Genomic DNA, 17,193 nt, shown 5'->3' on the forward strand with positions numbered 1-17,193 from the left:
GGCCGGATGAGGCAAAAGGTATCAGTGTCATTTGGACTATCTCTCCACAAGATACTCATCCATTATGGGGGACACAGTGGCTGCAGTGAGAAAGCCTGATAGATGCCTGTGTGGTCAGGCGACCAAGGTGAACATCCTCCTGGAGGAATCACGTGACCAAGGTGAACATCCTCCTGGAAGAATCAGGAGACCGAGGTGAACATCCTCCTGGAGGAATCAGGAGACCGAGGTGAACATCCTCCTGGGGGAATCACGTGACCAAGGTGAACATCCTCCTGGGGGAATCACGTGACCAAGGTGAACATCCTCCTGGAGGAATCACGTGACCAAGGTGAACATCCTCCTGGAGGAATCACGTGACCAAGGTGAACATCCTCCTGGAGGAATCAGGAGACCGAGGTGAACATCCTCCTGGAAGAATCAGGAGACCAAGGTGAACATCCTCCTGGAGGAATCACGTGACCAAGGTGAACATCCTCCTGGAGGAATCACGTGACCAAGGTGAACATCCTCCTGGAAGAATCAGGAGACCAAGGTGAACATCCTCCTGGAGGAATCACGTGACCAAGGTGAACATCCTCCTGGAGGAATCACGTGACCAAGGTGAACATCCTCCTGGAGGAATCAGGAGACCGAGGTGAAGAGGAATCAATCAGGTGACTAAGGTGAACATCCCTGTGGCAGAACAGGTCACCTCTGTGCTCTGATGTGATGTGCTAAGCAGAGCAGTAGCATTTCTGGGGCATTCCCGCCAATAGAGGATGGTCTGGTCTCCGGAGGAAATACCAGACAACCCAGGTTATGGGTCACCCTTCAGAATTTAAGGTCTTTATTCTTCGAAACTGTTGAGGACAAGAAAAAGAACTATGAAGAAATGTTCCAGTCCAGAGAAGAGAGAAGAGATGTTACAGCTGGATGTAGCTCATCTTTCCATGAGATTCTTGACCAGAGGAGAAGAAAAACTCTGTGGTGACAGCTGACGGGATGGTACAGCTGTGTCAGCGTGGACGCCTGGCCTGAGTTACGGGTGGTTTCGTAGGACTGCGCTGTGTCAGCGTGGACACCTGGCCTGAGTTACGGGTGGTTTTGTAGGACTGCGCTGTGTCAGCGTGGACGCCTGGCCTGAGTTACGGGTGGTTTCGTAGGACTGCGCTGTGTCAGCGTGGACGCCCGGCCTGAGTTACGGGTGGTTTCGTATGACTGTGCTGTGTCAGCGTGGACGCCTGGCCTGAGATGTGGGTGGTTTTGTAGGACTGTGCTGTGTCAGCGTGGACGCCTGGCCTGAGTTACGGGTGGTTTCGTAGGACTGCGCTGTGTCAGCGTGGACGCCTGGCCTGAGTTACGGGTGGTTTCGTAGGACTGTGCTGTGTCAGCGTGGACGCCTGGCCTGAGTTACGGGTGGTTTCGTAGGACTGTGCTGTGTCAGCGTGGACGCCTGGCCTGAGTTACGGGTGGTTTCGTAGGACTGTGCTGTGTCAGCGTGGACGCCTGGCCTGAGTTACGGGTGGTTTCGTAGGACTGTGCTGTGTCAGCGTGGACGCCTGGCCTGAGTTACAGGTGGTTTTGTAAGACTGTGTTCTTGGTTTTTAGCGATGCTAGGGCACCACATCGGTAACGTGCTCAGTGGTTCAGAGAAATACCAATGATGACAGATTGGGAGCAAATTAACAAAATGTTAACATTTGGGGAATCTGGGCAAGGGAGATGTTGGAGTTTTGTTTTTTTTTTAATACTGTTCTTACAATTTTTTCTGTGTGCTTGAAGTATTTTCGAAAGAAATTATTTTAAAAACTAGTTTGTTTTTTAAATACTGTTCTTACAATTTTTTCTGTGTGCTTGAAGTATTTTCAAAATAAATTATTTTTAAAAACTAAGTTGGTTTTTTAAATACTGTTCTTACAATTTTTTCTGTGCTTGAAATATTTTCAAAATAAATTATTTTAAAAAAACTAAGTTGGTTTTTTAAATACTATTCTTACAATTTTTTCTGTGTGCTTGAAGTATTTTCAAAATAAATTATTAAAAAATTCATCTTACAACATACCTCAAGATAAACTCCAAAGAATTTGGAAGAAGGTAAACATTAAAAACTAGAAGAATTCTGTTCTGTGAAAGATAATGTCAAGAGAACAAAGGACAAGCCACAAAATGGAAGAAAATATTTTCAAGATACATATTTATCTGATAAGGAAATGTCATCCAAAAAAAAGACACACAAAAAAGAAATGTCATCCAAAATATACACAGGACTCTTAAAACTCAACAATAAGAAAACAATCCAATTAAAAAATGGGCCAAATACCTTAAGAGACACTTCAGCAAAGAAGATATGCAGATGAAAAATCAGCATAAGATGCTCCTAGTCATATGTTATCAATGAAATGCAAAATAAAACAGCAAGATACCGCTACATACCTATCAGCTGGCCGAAATCCAGAACACTGACATCATCAAATGTGAGGACGTGGAGCAACAGGAACTCTCATTCGTTGCTCGTGGGAATGCGAAAAGCTGCTGCCACTTTGGAAGGTAGTCTGGCAATTTCTTTCAAAACTAAACACCCTCTCACCATCTGATCCAGCATTCACACTCCTTAGTATTTACCCAAAGGAGCTGAAAACATGTCTACACAAAACCCTGGCACATGGACATCTATAGCACCTTAATTCATAATTGCCAAAACTTGGAAGCAACCAAGATGCCCTTCAGTAGGTGAATGGATAAACTATGATACATCCAGATAATGGAATATTATTCAGTGACTGAAAAAATGAGCTAGCAAACCATGAGAAGAGATGGGGGAACCGTAAGTGTGTATTGCTAAGTGAAAGGAGTCAATCTGAGAAGCCACATACTGTAGAATTCCAACTCCAGGAGAGTCTGAAAAAGGGACCGTAAAAAGATCAGTGGCTGTCAAGGGTTGGTGGGAGGTGGGGGAAGGATGAACAGGTGGCGCACAGAGGATTTTTAGGGTGTGGCACTATTCCATATGCTGCTACGATGGGGATACATGTCACTAGATATTTGTTCAAACCCATAGAACATTCGACACCTAGAGTGAACCCTAATGTAAACCATGGACGTTGGGTGATAATGATGTATTCATGTAGGAACATCAGTTTTAACACATGGACTGCTCTGGTGGAGGATGAGGATGACGGGGGAGCTGTGCGTGTGTGGAGTCATGGGGTATATGGGAAATCTGTACCTTCCTTTCAATTTTTCTGTGAACCTAAAACTGTTCTAAGAAAAAGTTTTAAAAACCACCCAGTTAGAAAAAAATGATTTAGGTATGTGAAAAAAAACTCCCTAAGCATGAGAACCTATAAAATAAAAGGGATAATAACAATAGATATGAGTACATAAAAATATTGTCTCTAAAATTCAAAGGTCAAATATAAAATTACAAAGCAAATTGGGTAAAAGGTTAATATCCTGCACACTGAGGGCTTCCACATAAATGACAAAGGAATAAAGCAGATAATTCATAGAAAAAACACACAGGAATAAATTGAAAACACTCAGAATCATTAATAGTCACATAAATGCAAATCAAAATGACTATTTCCTTTCAAATTGGCAAAGAGGAAACACAACAGACACAGCGTGTGTTCTGAGCGTGTCCAGGGTGCCCTCAGCCTGCTGGAACGGAAACAAGACGGCCCTTTGTACCTCAGCATATATTGGAAGTGTTTTAGAGTTGGTGAGTTCCCCGTGCCTTCCAGAACTGAACGCTAGGAGGAGCAGCCAGTGAGGACAGACGTCTATGCAGAAACATGGTGAACCTCTGGAAATGACACACTCTCCGGGAACAGGGGGCTTAGACAAGGTCAACCATGGGATGAAACAGAAAGAAGCTGTTAGATGTGGCCCTGCGGGAAGACGCAGGAGACAGCACGTGGGGAGACGGCCTGTGTGGGCTGAGGTGGATGTGTGCTGAGGGGTGAGGGAGGGATTCACTTTGAAAATGGACCAGCAATTCAAAGCCAATTACCAGGAAGCAAACCCAGTGACACTATTTTTGTTTAAAACCAAGAGGACATAGAATGCAAAGGAGCCAGTTATCTCCTGTGACTTGTTACACAGTCATCAGGAGCTTCTCCCTGGAAGGACTCAAAAGCTGCACCATTTTGGTGAATATGTAGCCTCCCATGCACCTGGTGGAAGGACAGCACCCCCTTGGGTAGGTTCTGACGGCTTTGATTAAACATGACCTTTCAGGGAATGCATTTTAATCTATGCATGTATCGGTCTGAGGTTACAGGACATTTTACTTACCCATTCGTCCATCTTGAGGTGGACTAATCACGGAGATTCTCGCAGGGCCGGCTGCTATCTCGGACTAAGAATGCAACAAGAAAACAATGGGTAAAATTCCAATATTGCGGCTTACGAGATTTGGACTCCCACTGTCTGTTAGGAACACATTTCCCGGAACCCCATCTCCCTCATCTTTATCGCCCTCTGACAAGTTCCTGTCTAACTTGATTCTGTGTTCATCTCCCGACTCTGCCTGCTGGTGGTAGAGGGGGTGTGGGTGGGTATTACCTGTTTGATTCCCTCTGTTCCACCAGGGCCTAAAACAGTGAACGGATAAAGGGCTCTACTAGGAATTTTAGGTGAAAAAAAACAAAGTTTGCAGCTGATGTTAGAGAATGTGAAATTCTGAGTAAATCATTCTTGGGTGCATAATTTTGTCACCTTGAAATCCAGATGCTGATGGACAGGTTGGAGCTAATGCTGCTCAGAGCTGTGTGTGCTGGGCCCTGCTCTGTGCCCACCCTTCACTCTATCCAGCAACCACGAGGTCGCTTCTGCCACCATCCCTCCTCAACCCACAGGAACCTGTGAACCCAGAGCTGCCAGCGCAGGTTCTGAGATTGGTAAGGGAGGCTGCTCTGCTCTGAGCCCCTCCTGCCTCTCAGTGCGACCTGGGGGCATGGCAAGGTGCTATTTCTAGTTGCTGCCCCTTCCTGGGCTCGCTCCTCTGGCTCTCCACTCACTGCTGGCATCTCCTGTTCCCAGGCTCCTTGCCTCACCCCGCTGGTCCTCAGGCTCTGCCACCATCAACTGTGCCCCGCCAAGACCTCTGCTACCCACTTTCCTGGCTTCTGCCCCCGGCACAGCCACCCCACAGATCCTTTAATCCACAGGCCCTTCCAGTACACCGTGGAAGCCCCTCTGTGTCCTCGTGGTCTCTCTACCAGCACAGGAGTGCCCTGCTCCAGGGACACTCTCTGCCACACCCTTGGCCCTACCCTGCCAGTCCTCCACTCCTACTCGCTGGCAAGACTCTAACCTTGGAAGGATGGACCCCCCTGCTTGGCATGGCCCTCTGAGCTGCCAGCAGGCCAGCTTTCTCATGGAGCTGTCCACTGAGCACACTCCCCATCCACCTGAAGCTCATGACCTCACTCCTACCCCCAAGAAGACAGAATCTTGTGAAATCAGGAGCTTTTGTCTCTGTACCTTCAGCCTCTGCCTGCCATCCTGTGAACACCAGACATATTCCTGCCTCATCAGGACAGGCTCCAGGTACTTCCTTTCACCTGCCTGGAGTGCTGCTATGCCATCATTTCTGGATCCTTCCCATCCGCTAGGATGTCTTCAATATCAAGTTCATCCTAAGAATCCCCTTGACATCACCGTCCCTTCGAACTACGTTCCATTTGCTGCTCCATTTAGAGAAAATCTCCGCAGAGCGTTCAAGTGCTGGTGTCTTTCCCCGTCCTGGTGCTGTCTGACAGCTGTGAGTTACAGAAGACAGTGGTGCAAACCTTTCTTGTAAATGGGCCATGGCAGACTTGGCTGGGCAAGACACTGGTTCCTGCCACGTGTGAGGGGCTGTGTACGCATCGGTGTGTTCACATCTGCATTTGGCTGCCTACACGCATGTTTGCTCTTTGGATTCTCCTTTAAACCAGTTTTCACATTTAACTGGTGTATTAGGCCATTCTTGCACTGCGATAAATACCAGAGACTGTGTAATTCATAAAGAAAAGAGGTTTAACTGGCTCATGCTTCTGAGGGCCGTACAGGAAGCATGGCAACAGCTGCTTCTGGGGAGGCCTCAGGAGGCTACAATCAGGGTGGGAGGCCAAGGGGGAGCAGGCGTGTTGCAGGGCGAGCAGGCAAGAGACTGGGGGGTGGTGCCATGTACTTTTAACCAGCCAGATCTCGTGAGAACTCACCCACCATGGCAAAGACAGCACCAGCCACCAGGGATCTGCCCCCATAACCCAAACTTCTGCTACCAGGCCCCACCTCGAGCACTGGGGATTATAATTCCACATGAGATTCGGGCAGGGACAAATATCTAAACTATATCAGCTGGTTTCCCTCATTAACTAATAACCTTTTTTTTTTTGAGACAAGGTTTCACTGTCGTCCAGGCTGGAGTGCAGTGGGGCAGTCACTCACCTCACTGCAGCCTCAACCTCCTGGTGGTGATCCTCCCACCTCAGCTTCTCAGTAGCTGGGACTACAGGTGTGCACCACCATGCCCAGCTAATTTTTTGTAGAGATGGGGTCTTGCCATGTCACCCAGGCTGGTCTCAAACTCTTGGGCTCAAGGGATCTGCCTGACTCAGCTCCCAAAGTGTTAGGATTACAGGCGTGAGGTACTGTGTCTGGCCACCTCATAAGTTGAAGGAAGTGTGTGAATGGTATTCACTTTGTATTTGTCATTATTTTACCTTTTCAAAAAGATATGTTAATCCTGGTCAATTTTACATAATAGAAAATGCCGTGCTCATTTAAGGTTAACAGCCTTAACTTAGAAATTATCCCGCCAAGCCAGACACCTTAGTCAACACTTCCATCTGCATGTGAAGGCAGACTCTCCCTCGCCTTCCCGGGCACCTTGTCCAGGAGGGTGGGGGCCTTAGGCTCTGCTTCTCCTCCTCCCCAGTGCCAGCAGCCTGAGGTCCCCAGGCCTGGAGCAGCAAGGGTGGAGGAGGAAGGAAAAGAACCAATCCCCTCTGGACGGGCCCAGCTGTGCCCCAGGCGCTGTCATGGGATGGCGCTGGCTTTGCTTCTCCGAGTCCACCCAATGAGAGACCCTTGCACTGTGGCCCTCCCTCTGACGAGCCTTTGGGGCAGGAACCCCACCAAGAGCACCCCCGATACTGCTCTTTCCCATGCAGCCCTGAACAGTGTGGGAGGTTCACCTCGAGAGAGGCCTGCACACCGCTCTCTGCAGGCCAGAGAGACCTCAGTCTGCACAGGCAACAGGTGGTGTCCCAGAACCTCTGCTCAGGCTGAGGGTTACCAGGAGCACCTCTCACTCTAGGCCATCATGTGGGGCAGGGAGGACGGGAGCTCTTTCCAAAGGAACTGCTACACACATCCACTCCAGGGTAACAAGGCGTTTCGGGAGGTGAAAAGTTGGTTTTAGACACTTTCCTTGAAATTTGCATTCTGGTGTGGCACAGGGGTTGGCAAACTATGGCCTGCAGCCTGTTTTTGTTAATTAAGTTTTATTAGAACACAGTCATGGTCATGCCTATTAGCTTCCATACTTTCTATGGTTGCTTTTGCAATTCCATGACAGAGTTGAGTAGCTGTGGACTGTCTGGTCTGCAAAGTCCAAATGTTTTACTATCTGGCCCTTTACAAAAATGTGTGCTGGCCGGGCTGTAATCCCAGCACTTTGGGACGCTGAGGTGGGCAGATCACGAGGTCAGGAGTTCGAGACCAGCCTGACCAATATGGTGAAACCACGTCTCTACTAAAAATACAAAAATTAGCCAGGCATGGTGGTGCGTGCCTGTAGTCCCAGCTACTCGGGAGGCTGAGGCAGGAGAATTCCTTGGACCCGGGAGGTGGAGGTTGCAGTGAGCCGAGATCTCGCCACTGCACTCCAGCCTATAGGCAATAGAGTGAGACTCTGTCTCAAACAAACAAACAAAAAACAAAAAGCAAAAGACAGAAAATGCCCATGTCTGGTCTTTGCCCCTCACTTAGGAACTTTGATTCATTACATTCTGGTTCCTCAGCAATAATTTCCAACAGTAGCACCTAGTGAAGTGTCAATCAATTTAGCCTGCCAGTCTTTTCTTTCTTTTTCCTTTTTTTTAGAGACAGGGTCTCACTATGTTGTCCAGGCTGGTCTTAAACTCCTGGGCTCAAGTGATCCACCTCCCTTGGTCTCCCAAAGTGCTGAGGTTATAGGCGTGAGCCCGACATGCCTGCTGCCTGCCAGTCTTGAGTATTCTCTATCCTCCTCAATTACTCAGATCCTAAGGAAAGGTAGAAAGCTGACCTGACAGAACAAAGTTCTTCCTCCTTAAGCTGTGGGGACTTGGAGGCTCTGAGTTCATCCGTGAAACAAGGCCCTAGTGCAGCAAGGGACAGCTGGAAGCAGGTGTCCGGCCTTGGGGGAGCCAAGGCAGGTGGTGGGGACCTACAGGGACCCAGGGGAGGGCTCCATAAGAGCTTCCAGCAGGGCCTGAGGGGGCAGGTGGGGTCCTCGATGTGGGCCAGTTGCCTAGGGAGGAGGTGCACCCATAAGGAAGCGTGTCCCTCTGGAAGCACGGCTCCCGTGTTGCCGGTGGGTGTGGGCGTGGCCATGAGGATGGCGGAGGTGAGCTGGGCAGGGAGAGGATGCGTGTGCTTGACCCAACTGCCAAGGAACTGGCGTTTCTCTTTCACGGAAGCTGTGGCGGCTCTTCGTTCCCTACTGGATCCAGTTCTGCCTTCTTATTCTGACTCCGGGCCCCTCCATCATCCGGCTCCGGGTGTGATTACCCATGCCACAGGGCTGCTACACGACTGAGTTCATATCTATAAAGGGCTCGGAACAGTACTTGCCAATGAGCCACACTGTGTCGCACAACCCGAAGCAACACATAAATCAAATAAGCCAATAACTGGCACTGTGGAACACAGGCATTCACTGCCGCTAGAACACACTCAGTTTTCCTGCCTTTGCTCCTCGGCCCCCTCCTGCCCCACAGGCTTCTCAAGTCCTGATCCCTCCTATGGGGTGCAGCTCACTCTGCCCTGAGTCCTTCCCAAACTGCCTCCTCTCTCCCGTTTCCGAGCCGCCTGGTGTGTGGCCGATGTGGTACATCTGGCGCTGAGTTCTGCCCACCAGGACAGACGACAGGAGAGCCGGGCCTGGACGCTCCCTGAGTTCCGGGCAGGTTTCCTCTGGTCTTGCTTCTCTCCAGCTTGAAGTTGTTGCTTCCTGTTTCCCAGAGTCCTTAGCTTTTCTGACCCATTTCTTTTCCTGGGCTGACAAAGTTTACTGCTGTCTTCTTCAGCACTGTTTGTCATTTCATGAGACAGCAAGTGAAGGCAGGTAAAGCACAGGGCCACCAACTTTGCTGCCCTTTCTCCTTGACACCAACAGAGACTGACAGGGACCAGCACGGGACCAACATGGGACCAGCAGAGGATCAACGCAGGATCAACACAGAACCAACACAGGACCAACACAAGACCAACATGGGACCAACATAGAGTCAACACAGGACCAATACAGGGTCAACACAGGACCAACATGGGACCAACACAGGGTCAACACAGGACCAACATGGGACCAACACAGAGTCAACACAGGACCAACATGGGACCAACACAGGGTCAACACAAGACCAACATGGGACCAACATAGTCAACACAAGACCAACATGGGACCAACACAGGGTCAACACAAGACCAACATGGGACCAACATAGAGTCAACACAGGACCAACATGGGACCAACACAGGGTCAACACAAGACCAACATGGGACCAACACAGGGTCAACACAAGACCAACATGGGACCAACATAGAGTCAACACAAGACCAACATGGGACCAACACAGGGTCAACACAAGACCAACATGGGACCAACATAGAGTCAACACAGGACCAACATGGGACCAACATAGAGTCAACACAGGACCAACATGGGACCAACACAGGGTCAACACAAGACCAACATGGGACCAACATAGAGTCAACACAAGACCAACATGGGACCAACACAGGGTCAACACAAGACCAACATGGGACCAACATAGAGTCAACACAGGACCAACATGGGACCAACATGGGACCAACATAGAGTCAACACAGGACCAACATGGGACCAACATAGAGTCAACACAGGACCAACATGGGACCAACATAGAGTCAACACAAGACCAACATGGGACCAACACAGGGTCAACACAAGACCAACATGGGACCAACATAGAGTCAACACAGGACCAACATAGAGTCAACACAGGACCAACACAGGGTCAACACAGGACCAACATGGGACCAACATAGAGTCAACACAGGACCAACACAAGGTCAACACAGGACCAACATGGGACCAGCAGAGGATCAACGCAGGATCAACACAGAACCAACACAGGACCAACACAAGACCAACATGGGACCAACATAGAGTCAACACAGGACCAATACAGGGTCAACACAGGACCAACATGGGACCAACACAAGGTCAACACAGGACCAACACAGGGTCAACACAAGACCAACATGGGACCAACACAGGGTCAACACAGGACCAACATAGGACCAACACAGGGTCAACACAGGACCAACATGGGACCAACACAGAGTCAACACAGGACCAACATGGGACCAACACAGGGTCAACACAGGACCAACATAGGACCAACACAGGGTCAACACAGGACCAACATGGGACCAACACAGGGTCAACACAGGACCAACATGGGACCAACACAGGGTCAACACAGGACCAACATGGGACCAACACAGAGTCAACACAGGACCAACACGGGACCAACACAGGGTCAACACAAGACCAACATGGGGCCAACATAGGGTCAACACAGGACCAACATGGGACCAACACAGGGTCAACACAGGACCAACATAGGACCAACACAGGGTCAACACAGGACCAACATGGGACCAACATAGAGTCAACACAGGACCAACATGGGACCAACACAGGGTCAACACAGGACCAACATGGGACCAACACAGGGTCAACACAGGACCAACATGGGACCAACACAGGGTCAACACAGGACCAACATAGGACCAACACAGGGTCAACACAGGACCAACATGGGACCAACACAGAGTCAACACAGGACCAACATGGGACCAACACAGGGTCAACACAGGACCAACATGGGACCAACACAGGGTCAACACAGGACCAACATAGGACCAACACAGGGTCAACACAGGACCAACATGGGACCAACACAGTCAACACAGGACCAACATGGGACCAACACAGAGTCAACACAGGACCAACATGGGACCAACACAGAGTCAACACAGGACCAACACGGGACCAACACAGGGTCAACACAGGACCAACACAGGACCAACATAGGACCAACACAGGGTCAACACAAGACCAACATGGGACCAACATAGGGTCAACACAGGACCAACATGGGACCAACACAGGGTCAACACAGGACCAACATGGGACCAACACAGGGTCAACACAGGACCAACAGAGAGTCAACACAGGACCAACATGGGACCAACACAGGGTCAACACAGGACCAACATGGGACCAACACAGGGTCAACACAAGACCAACATGGGACCAACATAGAGTCAACACAGGACCAACATGGGACCAACACAGGGTCAACACAGGACCAACATGGGACCAACACAGAGTCAACACAGGACCAACATGGGACCAACACAGAGTCAACACAGGACCAACATGGGACCAACACAGGGTCAACACAGGACCAACATGGGACCAACACAGGGTCAACACAGGACCAACATAGGACCAACACAGGGTCAACACAAGACCAACATGGGACCTGCATGGGAACAACACAGGACCTGCATGGGACCCTGCCAACACCTTGTCCGCATTTGCTTTTGTTTCTCCAGATGCAACTGCAGTCCTGGCCATTCAGGCAGAACAGGAGCGTTCTCATGACCCAGCTTATAGCCACAGCCCACCCCTCTCACCCACGGGACCAGCACACGATGCAGGAGCGCTGTGCAAAGTCTGTCTACTGTTGCACGAGAGGTTACGTTTTTCACTACTGAGGAAAATGGGAAATGCCACACGTCTGGTATACAGAGGAACTCGGCAGGAGACATGCACTTACTTTTCTAATCGGAGAAGGAGAGAGATCAACTTCCATCGACTCCAGTCTGTTAAACACATAGTGAAAGGCTTTGAGTGAGCCCAGGACTTACCTCTAACAACGTCAGTTGAAATACACACATGACGAGACCATGCATAAATGTCTAAGTCTTCCTCTAGCTTCATGCTGCGGCCAGTTTAGCCACTTAGGCATCTGATCACTGCCATTTTCCTCCCTCTTTAGGGCCACCCGCCGTCTGTACTGGGATGTAGCCTCTCCAGGACAGAGGCCGCTGGCCGGCCCGCCCTGGTTGGGCTCTCCCTGGCATTCCTCTCTTGCACCTCTGCACACTCAGCTTCTCCCTCCAGACAACCCCTTCTCTTCTCTCTGCCAACACCTGCCTGGAGTCTGCTGGACTAGGATGTTCTGAGAGTGGGATCCCGAACTGACTTCTGTTATCACTCACTGCCTGGCCACACATACCACACCGTGCATGCTCAGTATGCACTAGTTCCTTCATTTGCCAAAGGCAGACAGGAAAACATCATCAGATTCATTTTGCGTTGGCCCCCTCCTAGCCCTGCCATCCTTATGGCTCGTGATCTCTGCGGAAAGAGGCTCACGCTTTTCCAACAGCTCCAGCAAGAGTCCCAGGGGTGACTCCCATTAGTCCAGCCTGTCTGGAGTGAATTCTAATTTTAGGTGGCCTCAGCACTCATTTTGAAGACAGGTTTAACTTTCTCATACCAGAGGCAGGGCTCAGTCACCTTCAACAGTTTCCAGTTCTCCACCCGCTCCCAGTGTCTCAGTGTGGTCCATCTGGACACTTGCCTCCCAGTGGCCACCTCCCTGTGGGAGGGTGGACAAAACCCACTTGGCTGGCCCCGCTGACCCCTCACCCTTCATTGACCGTACAGATGTACCACAGTGATGCCCTCAGTCACAGCGGGACCCTGTGGAGCTTGTGCCTGCCTGCTCTAAACCCACCAATTAAAACTCCCCACGGGAAACCTGCCTGGATGACGCCCTGAGCCCCAGTAAAGGTGCTGGCCCATGAGGCCCCCTCTCTGCCTGAGCCTTCTTTCCTGCCTCTTGCTACCTGTGGACAGAGCACTGTTCTCCCCACACGCGCCCTCCCTGTCCAGGACCTGTAAGTAATAAATCTGAATGTGTTTCTTATCACAGGGGTGGACTGAATTTGTGCCTTCCATCTGAAGAGCTAGGAGCTACCCCAGGCCGGGTTTTCTCTGGGATGCTGGAGGGAACATGAGGTTGGGCTCCCTGTGCCAGAGTGATGGCCAGGCAGGCATAGCCTGGAGATGGGGCAGACACAAGCCACAGGACATGTGCCAGTATGAACGTTTCCTGTGTGAGGGACCCCCAGCCATGGGTTGGGTAATGGGTTCAGGCCATCCCCCAGGTGAAAGAAGGATTCCATATAAGGCACACCAGGTCAGCCCTTTAATTTCCTGTTAGGGCAGGGCTGTCAGCTGCCGGGCACTGGAACCCCAGTTGAGCGGGGGGCACGCAGAACACTGGGTCACATGATCATTCCCAAACCAATCACTGTGGCTGCAGGATGGAGTGCTCTGATTGGCCGCCTGGGTCACACACTTAGTTTGGGACCTGAGCCTCACAGGGAGATGAAATAAGTACCAAAATGAGTTGATGTCCAGTCAACTGTATGGATTAGCAAAATCTGGGGGCTTGGAGAGGGGATGGGGTTGGGATGGGAAGGGAGGTGCAGAAGCGGAAAGACCTACGGGTCCTGTGATTTCTGCGAGCGACCCACACACCTGTCGGGGGCTGATGAGTGAGGTGGCAGCAGGCATCCGTGTGGTTTTGCTGGAAGAGTGATGACGAAAATGCCAGCGTCAGTGCATACAGCGTGATTCAGCAACATACATCTCTATTTTGTTCTCTTTCTGGCATGATTTTACTTACTTGAAACTGAACTTTTTATTGTGCTGAAAGCTGTTTGTTGTGATGATCTCATACTAAATAGATGGAGAAAAGGTATTGAATTAAACCATAAAAACTGACTTCCCCCCAGGTCATTCCAACTGAAAGTGTAAGAAGGCTCTGAATCAGTGAAATGTTCTTACTGGGTTTGCAAAGGGCATTTCACATGAATTCAGCAGTTCCCATAGCGTCCTGTGAGTCGCACGGCCCTGCTCCTCCCCAGCGCTGAAGCCAAGTGAACTCAACATCCCACTGCCATTTACATCACTGGCTCTTACAACTGCAACCGTCACTCAGCACATGGCCACCGCGGGTGTTAAAGGTGTGAAATTAAGACCTGACAACAGGAGCCACTAACGCACCAGCTTTGAAAGGCCACTAAGAGGCCAGCCATGGTGCCTCATGTCCATCATCCCAACACTTTGGGAGGCAGGGGTGGGAGGACTGCTTGAGCCCAGGAGTTGGAGGCTACAGTGAGCCGTGATTGTACTACTGTACTACTGCACTCCTGCTTGGGGTGACAGAGCAAGAACTCATCTCAAAAAAGGAAAAGGAAGGTGAAAGGGAAGGGAAAGAAAAGAGAAAAGAGAAAAGAAAGAAAAACAGGCCAGCAAGAGAAATATGGACAAGTTACTTGGTCACGTTTTCCGGTCTAGCAACCCTGGACTGATCTCCACGACGGCCAGTAGCAGAGACCGCCTGCTGTGCCCTGTGACTCCCGGCCACAGAAGGCTGCTGCACCTGGGTCCTCTCTGCCTCACAGGGCCTGGTGGACATCCTGAGATGCACACGTAAGACTGGGGGAGCGTGTCTGTTTCTGTGGACACACTGAGGTGCATGACTGCAGATGAGGGGTGGGGCTGTCTCCTGGCACCGAGTGCCCGTCTGTGCTGGCTGGGTTTTGAGATACGAACAGTCTGCCCTCAGCAGTTTCAGTTTGGGACCAAGCTAGCTAGGAATAGGCAGTTGCACAACAGCTCAACCACTGGGGCCTCCGCTCTGAGTCACCTCCTAGAGCCTGCCCTCGCACTGCCCCTCAACCTCCTCACCCAGAGTCACTTACCCTGACAGCCTCTGTCCCGGCCCAACATACAAGCTCACTTTCTGCCTCCTCTTCCCCACACAGAAGCTCCCAGAGGACGGGCACTGGGCGTGTTTGGCTTACTCCGAATTGCCAGCCCCCAGAACAGTGCTGAGAATGCACCTGGTGCTCAGTAAACACTGGCTGCTGCGTGGCTGACTGTGGTGGGCGGAAGTACCTGAGCCTTCTGCGTCTGGCAGGGCCGTGGCCTGGCTCCTCTGAAGGGCACTTGCTCCTGATTCCAGGCCACTCTAAAATGCACTTTGTTTCGTGGGAGCAAGAGGATGATGACAAAAACAACAACGACAACAAAAGTGGGTGGCACGAACGCCACCACAGTGAGGCTGGGCAAGACGGGGTCGGGGGCGCAGCGGTCTGGGGCAGGTCAGCTGGGCTGGCAGAGCACATGGGAATCCTCTCTGGAGGAAAATGCAGGCGATACCAGGTATGTAGAGAGTGGGATTGGCCTGTGCAACCTCACCAGAGATCAGCAGAAATATACCTCCCTCCAGCGAGAGTGGAAGAAAAGAAGGCAGATTTGGATTCCTGAGGATATCAGGTAAGGAAAATAAAAAGGCTGCCTGTGAAATGACTACATAAAAGACGAAGATGCAACAATGAGCAAGGACTATTTTCCAAATGGTGAAATGAGCAGGAATGTTCTCAAAATGTTAACTGTAATGGACAGAACAAAAACTCAATGGGGGCTGGGTGTGGTGGCTCACACCTGTAATCCCAGCACTTTGGGAGGCTGAGGTGGGCGGATCACCTGAGGTCAGGAGTTCGAGACCAGCCTGGTCAACATGGTGAAGCCCCGCCTCTACTAAAAATACAAAAATTAGCCAGGCGTGGTGGTGCTGTAATCCCAGCTACTCAGGAGGCTGAGGCAAGACAATCGCTTGAACCCGGCAGGCGGAGGTTGCGGTGAGCTGAGATCGTGCCACTGTACTCCAGCCTGGGTGACAGAGTGAGACTCTGTCTCAAAAACAAACAAACAAACAAACAAACAAACAGACAAACTCACTGGGGTTCACTGGCTTAACTTGAAAATCAGGGAGCTGGAAGAAGCAACCCAGCATGTGACCAGGTGGCCTAAAACAACGGAGATCACAGCAGAGGCTGACGTCGAGGGTGGGGAGCTGCAGGTTGTGGCTGGGGATGCAGAGAGTACTACTTGAAAAGATAATGGGCAGGAATTTTACAGAACTGATGCAAAACACGAATCCACAGAATGAAAGAAAATTATACACCAACAAGGAAAAAAATGACAGTAATTCCACATTTTGTGCATTTTTTTTTTTTTTTGAGAGACGGAGTTTTGCTCTTGTTACCCAGGCTGGAGTGCAATGGCATGATCTTGGCTCACCGCAACCTCTGCCTCCTGAGTTCAAGAGATTCTCCTGCCTCAGCCTCCTGAATAGCTGGGATTACAGGTGTGCACCACCATACCTGGCTACTTGTGTATTGTTTTTAGTAGAGATGCGGTTTCTCCATGCTGGTCAGGTTGGTCTCGAACTCCTGACCTCAGGTGATCTGCCTACCTTGGCCTCCCAAAGTGCTGGGATTACAGGCGTGAGCCACTGCGCCTGGCCCCTTTGATGCATTTCAAGTATCTGCCTTTCCTCTTGTGATGCTTTAAAGGAGGAATCTGCAAATGTTTCTGCAAAGGGCTAGCTAGTAAATGTAGGAGGCTTTGCTGTCCACATAAGGTCTCCGTTGCAATGTGTTTACAATCTTCTAAAAATGTAAAAGCCATGGTCAGCTTGGCGGCTACATGAAAATACATTGTGGCCGGGTGCAGTGGCTCACATTGGTCATTGCAGCACTTTGGGACGCTGAGGCGGGAGGATCACTTGAGCTCAGGAGTCCAAGACTAGCCTGGGTAACATAGTGAGACCCCATCTCCACACAAAATAAAAAAATTAGCTGTGTGTGGTGGTGCGTGCCTGTGGTCCCAGCTACTTGGGAGGCAGAGGCAGCAGAATCACCTGAGCCTTGGGAGGTTGAGGCGTGAGCTGAGATCACGCCACTGCACTCCAGCCTGGGTGACAGAGGAAGACCCTGTCTCGAAAAAAAAAAAAAAAAAAGCGAAGGAAAGGA

General features: G+C 50.4%; 1 protein-coding gene across 5 annotated transcripts in view; it reads right to left on the reverse strand.

Annotated features, from left to right (window-relative positions):
- RNF212 (ring finger protein 212) overlaps positions 1-17,193 on the reverse strand; it is a 66,678-nt gene that overhangs the window by 17,282 nt on the left and 32,203 nt on the right. For 3 of the 5 annotated variants that reach the window (XM_034958151.3, XM_003811293.6, XM_055111110.2), the window contains 4 exons: positions 13,995-14,047; positions 13,847-13,895; positions 12,072-12,117; positions 4,279-4,342 (listed from right to left, as the gene is read on the reverse strand). In XM_034958151.3, the coding sequence (XP_034814042.2) occupies positions 4,279-4,342; positions 12,072-12,117; positions 13,847-13,895; positions 13,995-14,047 (212 nt within the window). Of the gene's footprint in view, positions 1-3,672; positions 3,820-4,278; positions 4,343-12,071; positions 12,118-13,846; positions 13,896-13,994; positions 14,048-17,193 lie in introns of all 5 variants that reach the window. The other 2 variants (XR_008625042.2, XM_008963696.5) reach the window with 2 other exon arrangements.

The sequence above is a fragment of the Pan paniscus genome, chromosome 3 (genome assembly GCF_029289425.2).
Source record: "Pan paniscus chromosome 3, NHGRI_mPanPan1-v2.0_pri, whole genome shotgun sequence".
Taxonomy (NCBI): Eukaryota; Metazoa; Chordata; class Mammalia; order Primates; family Hominidae; genus Pan; species Pan paniscus.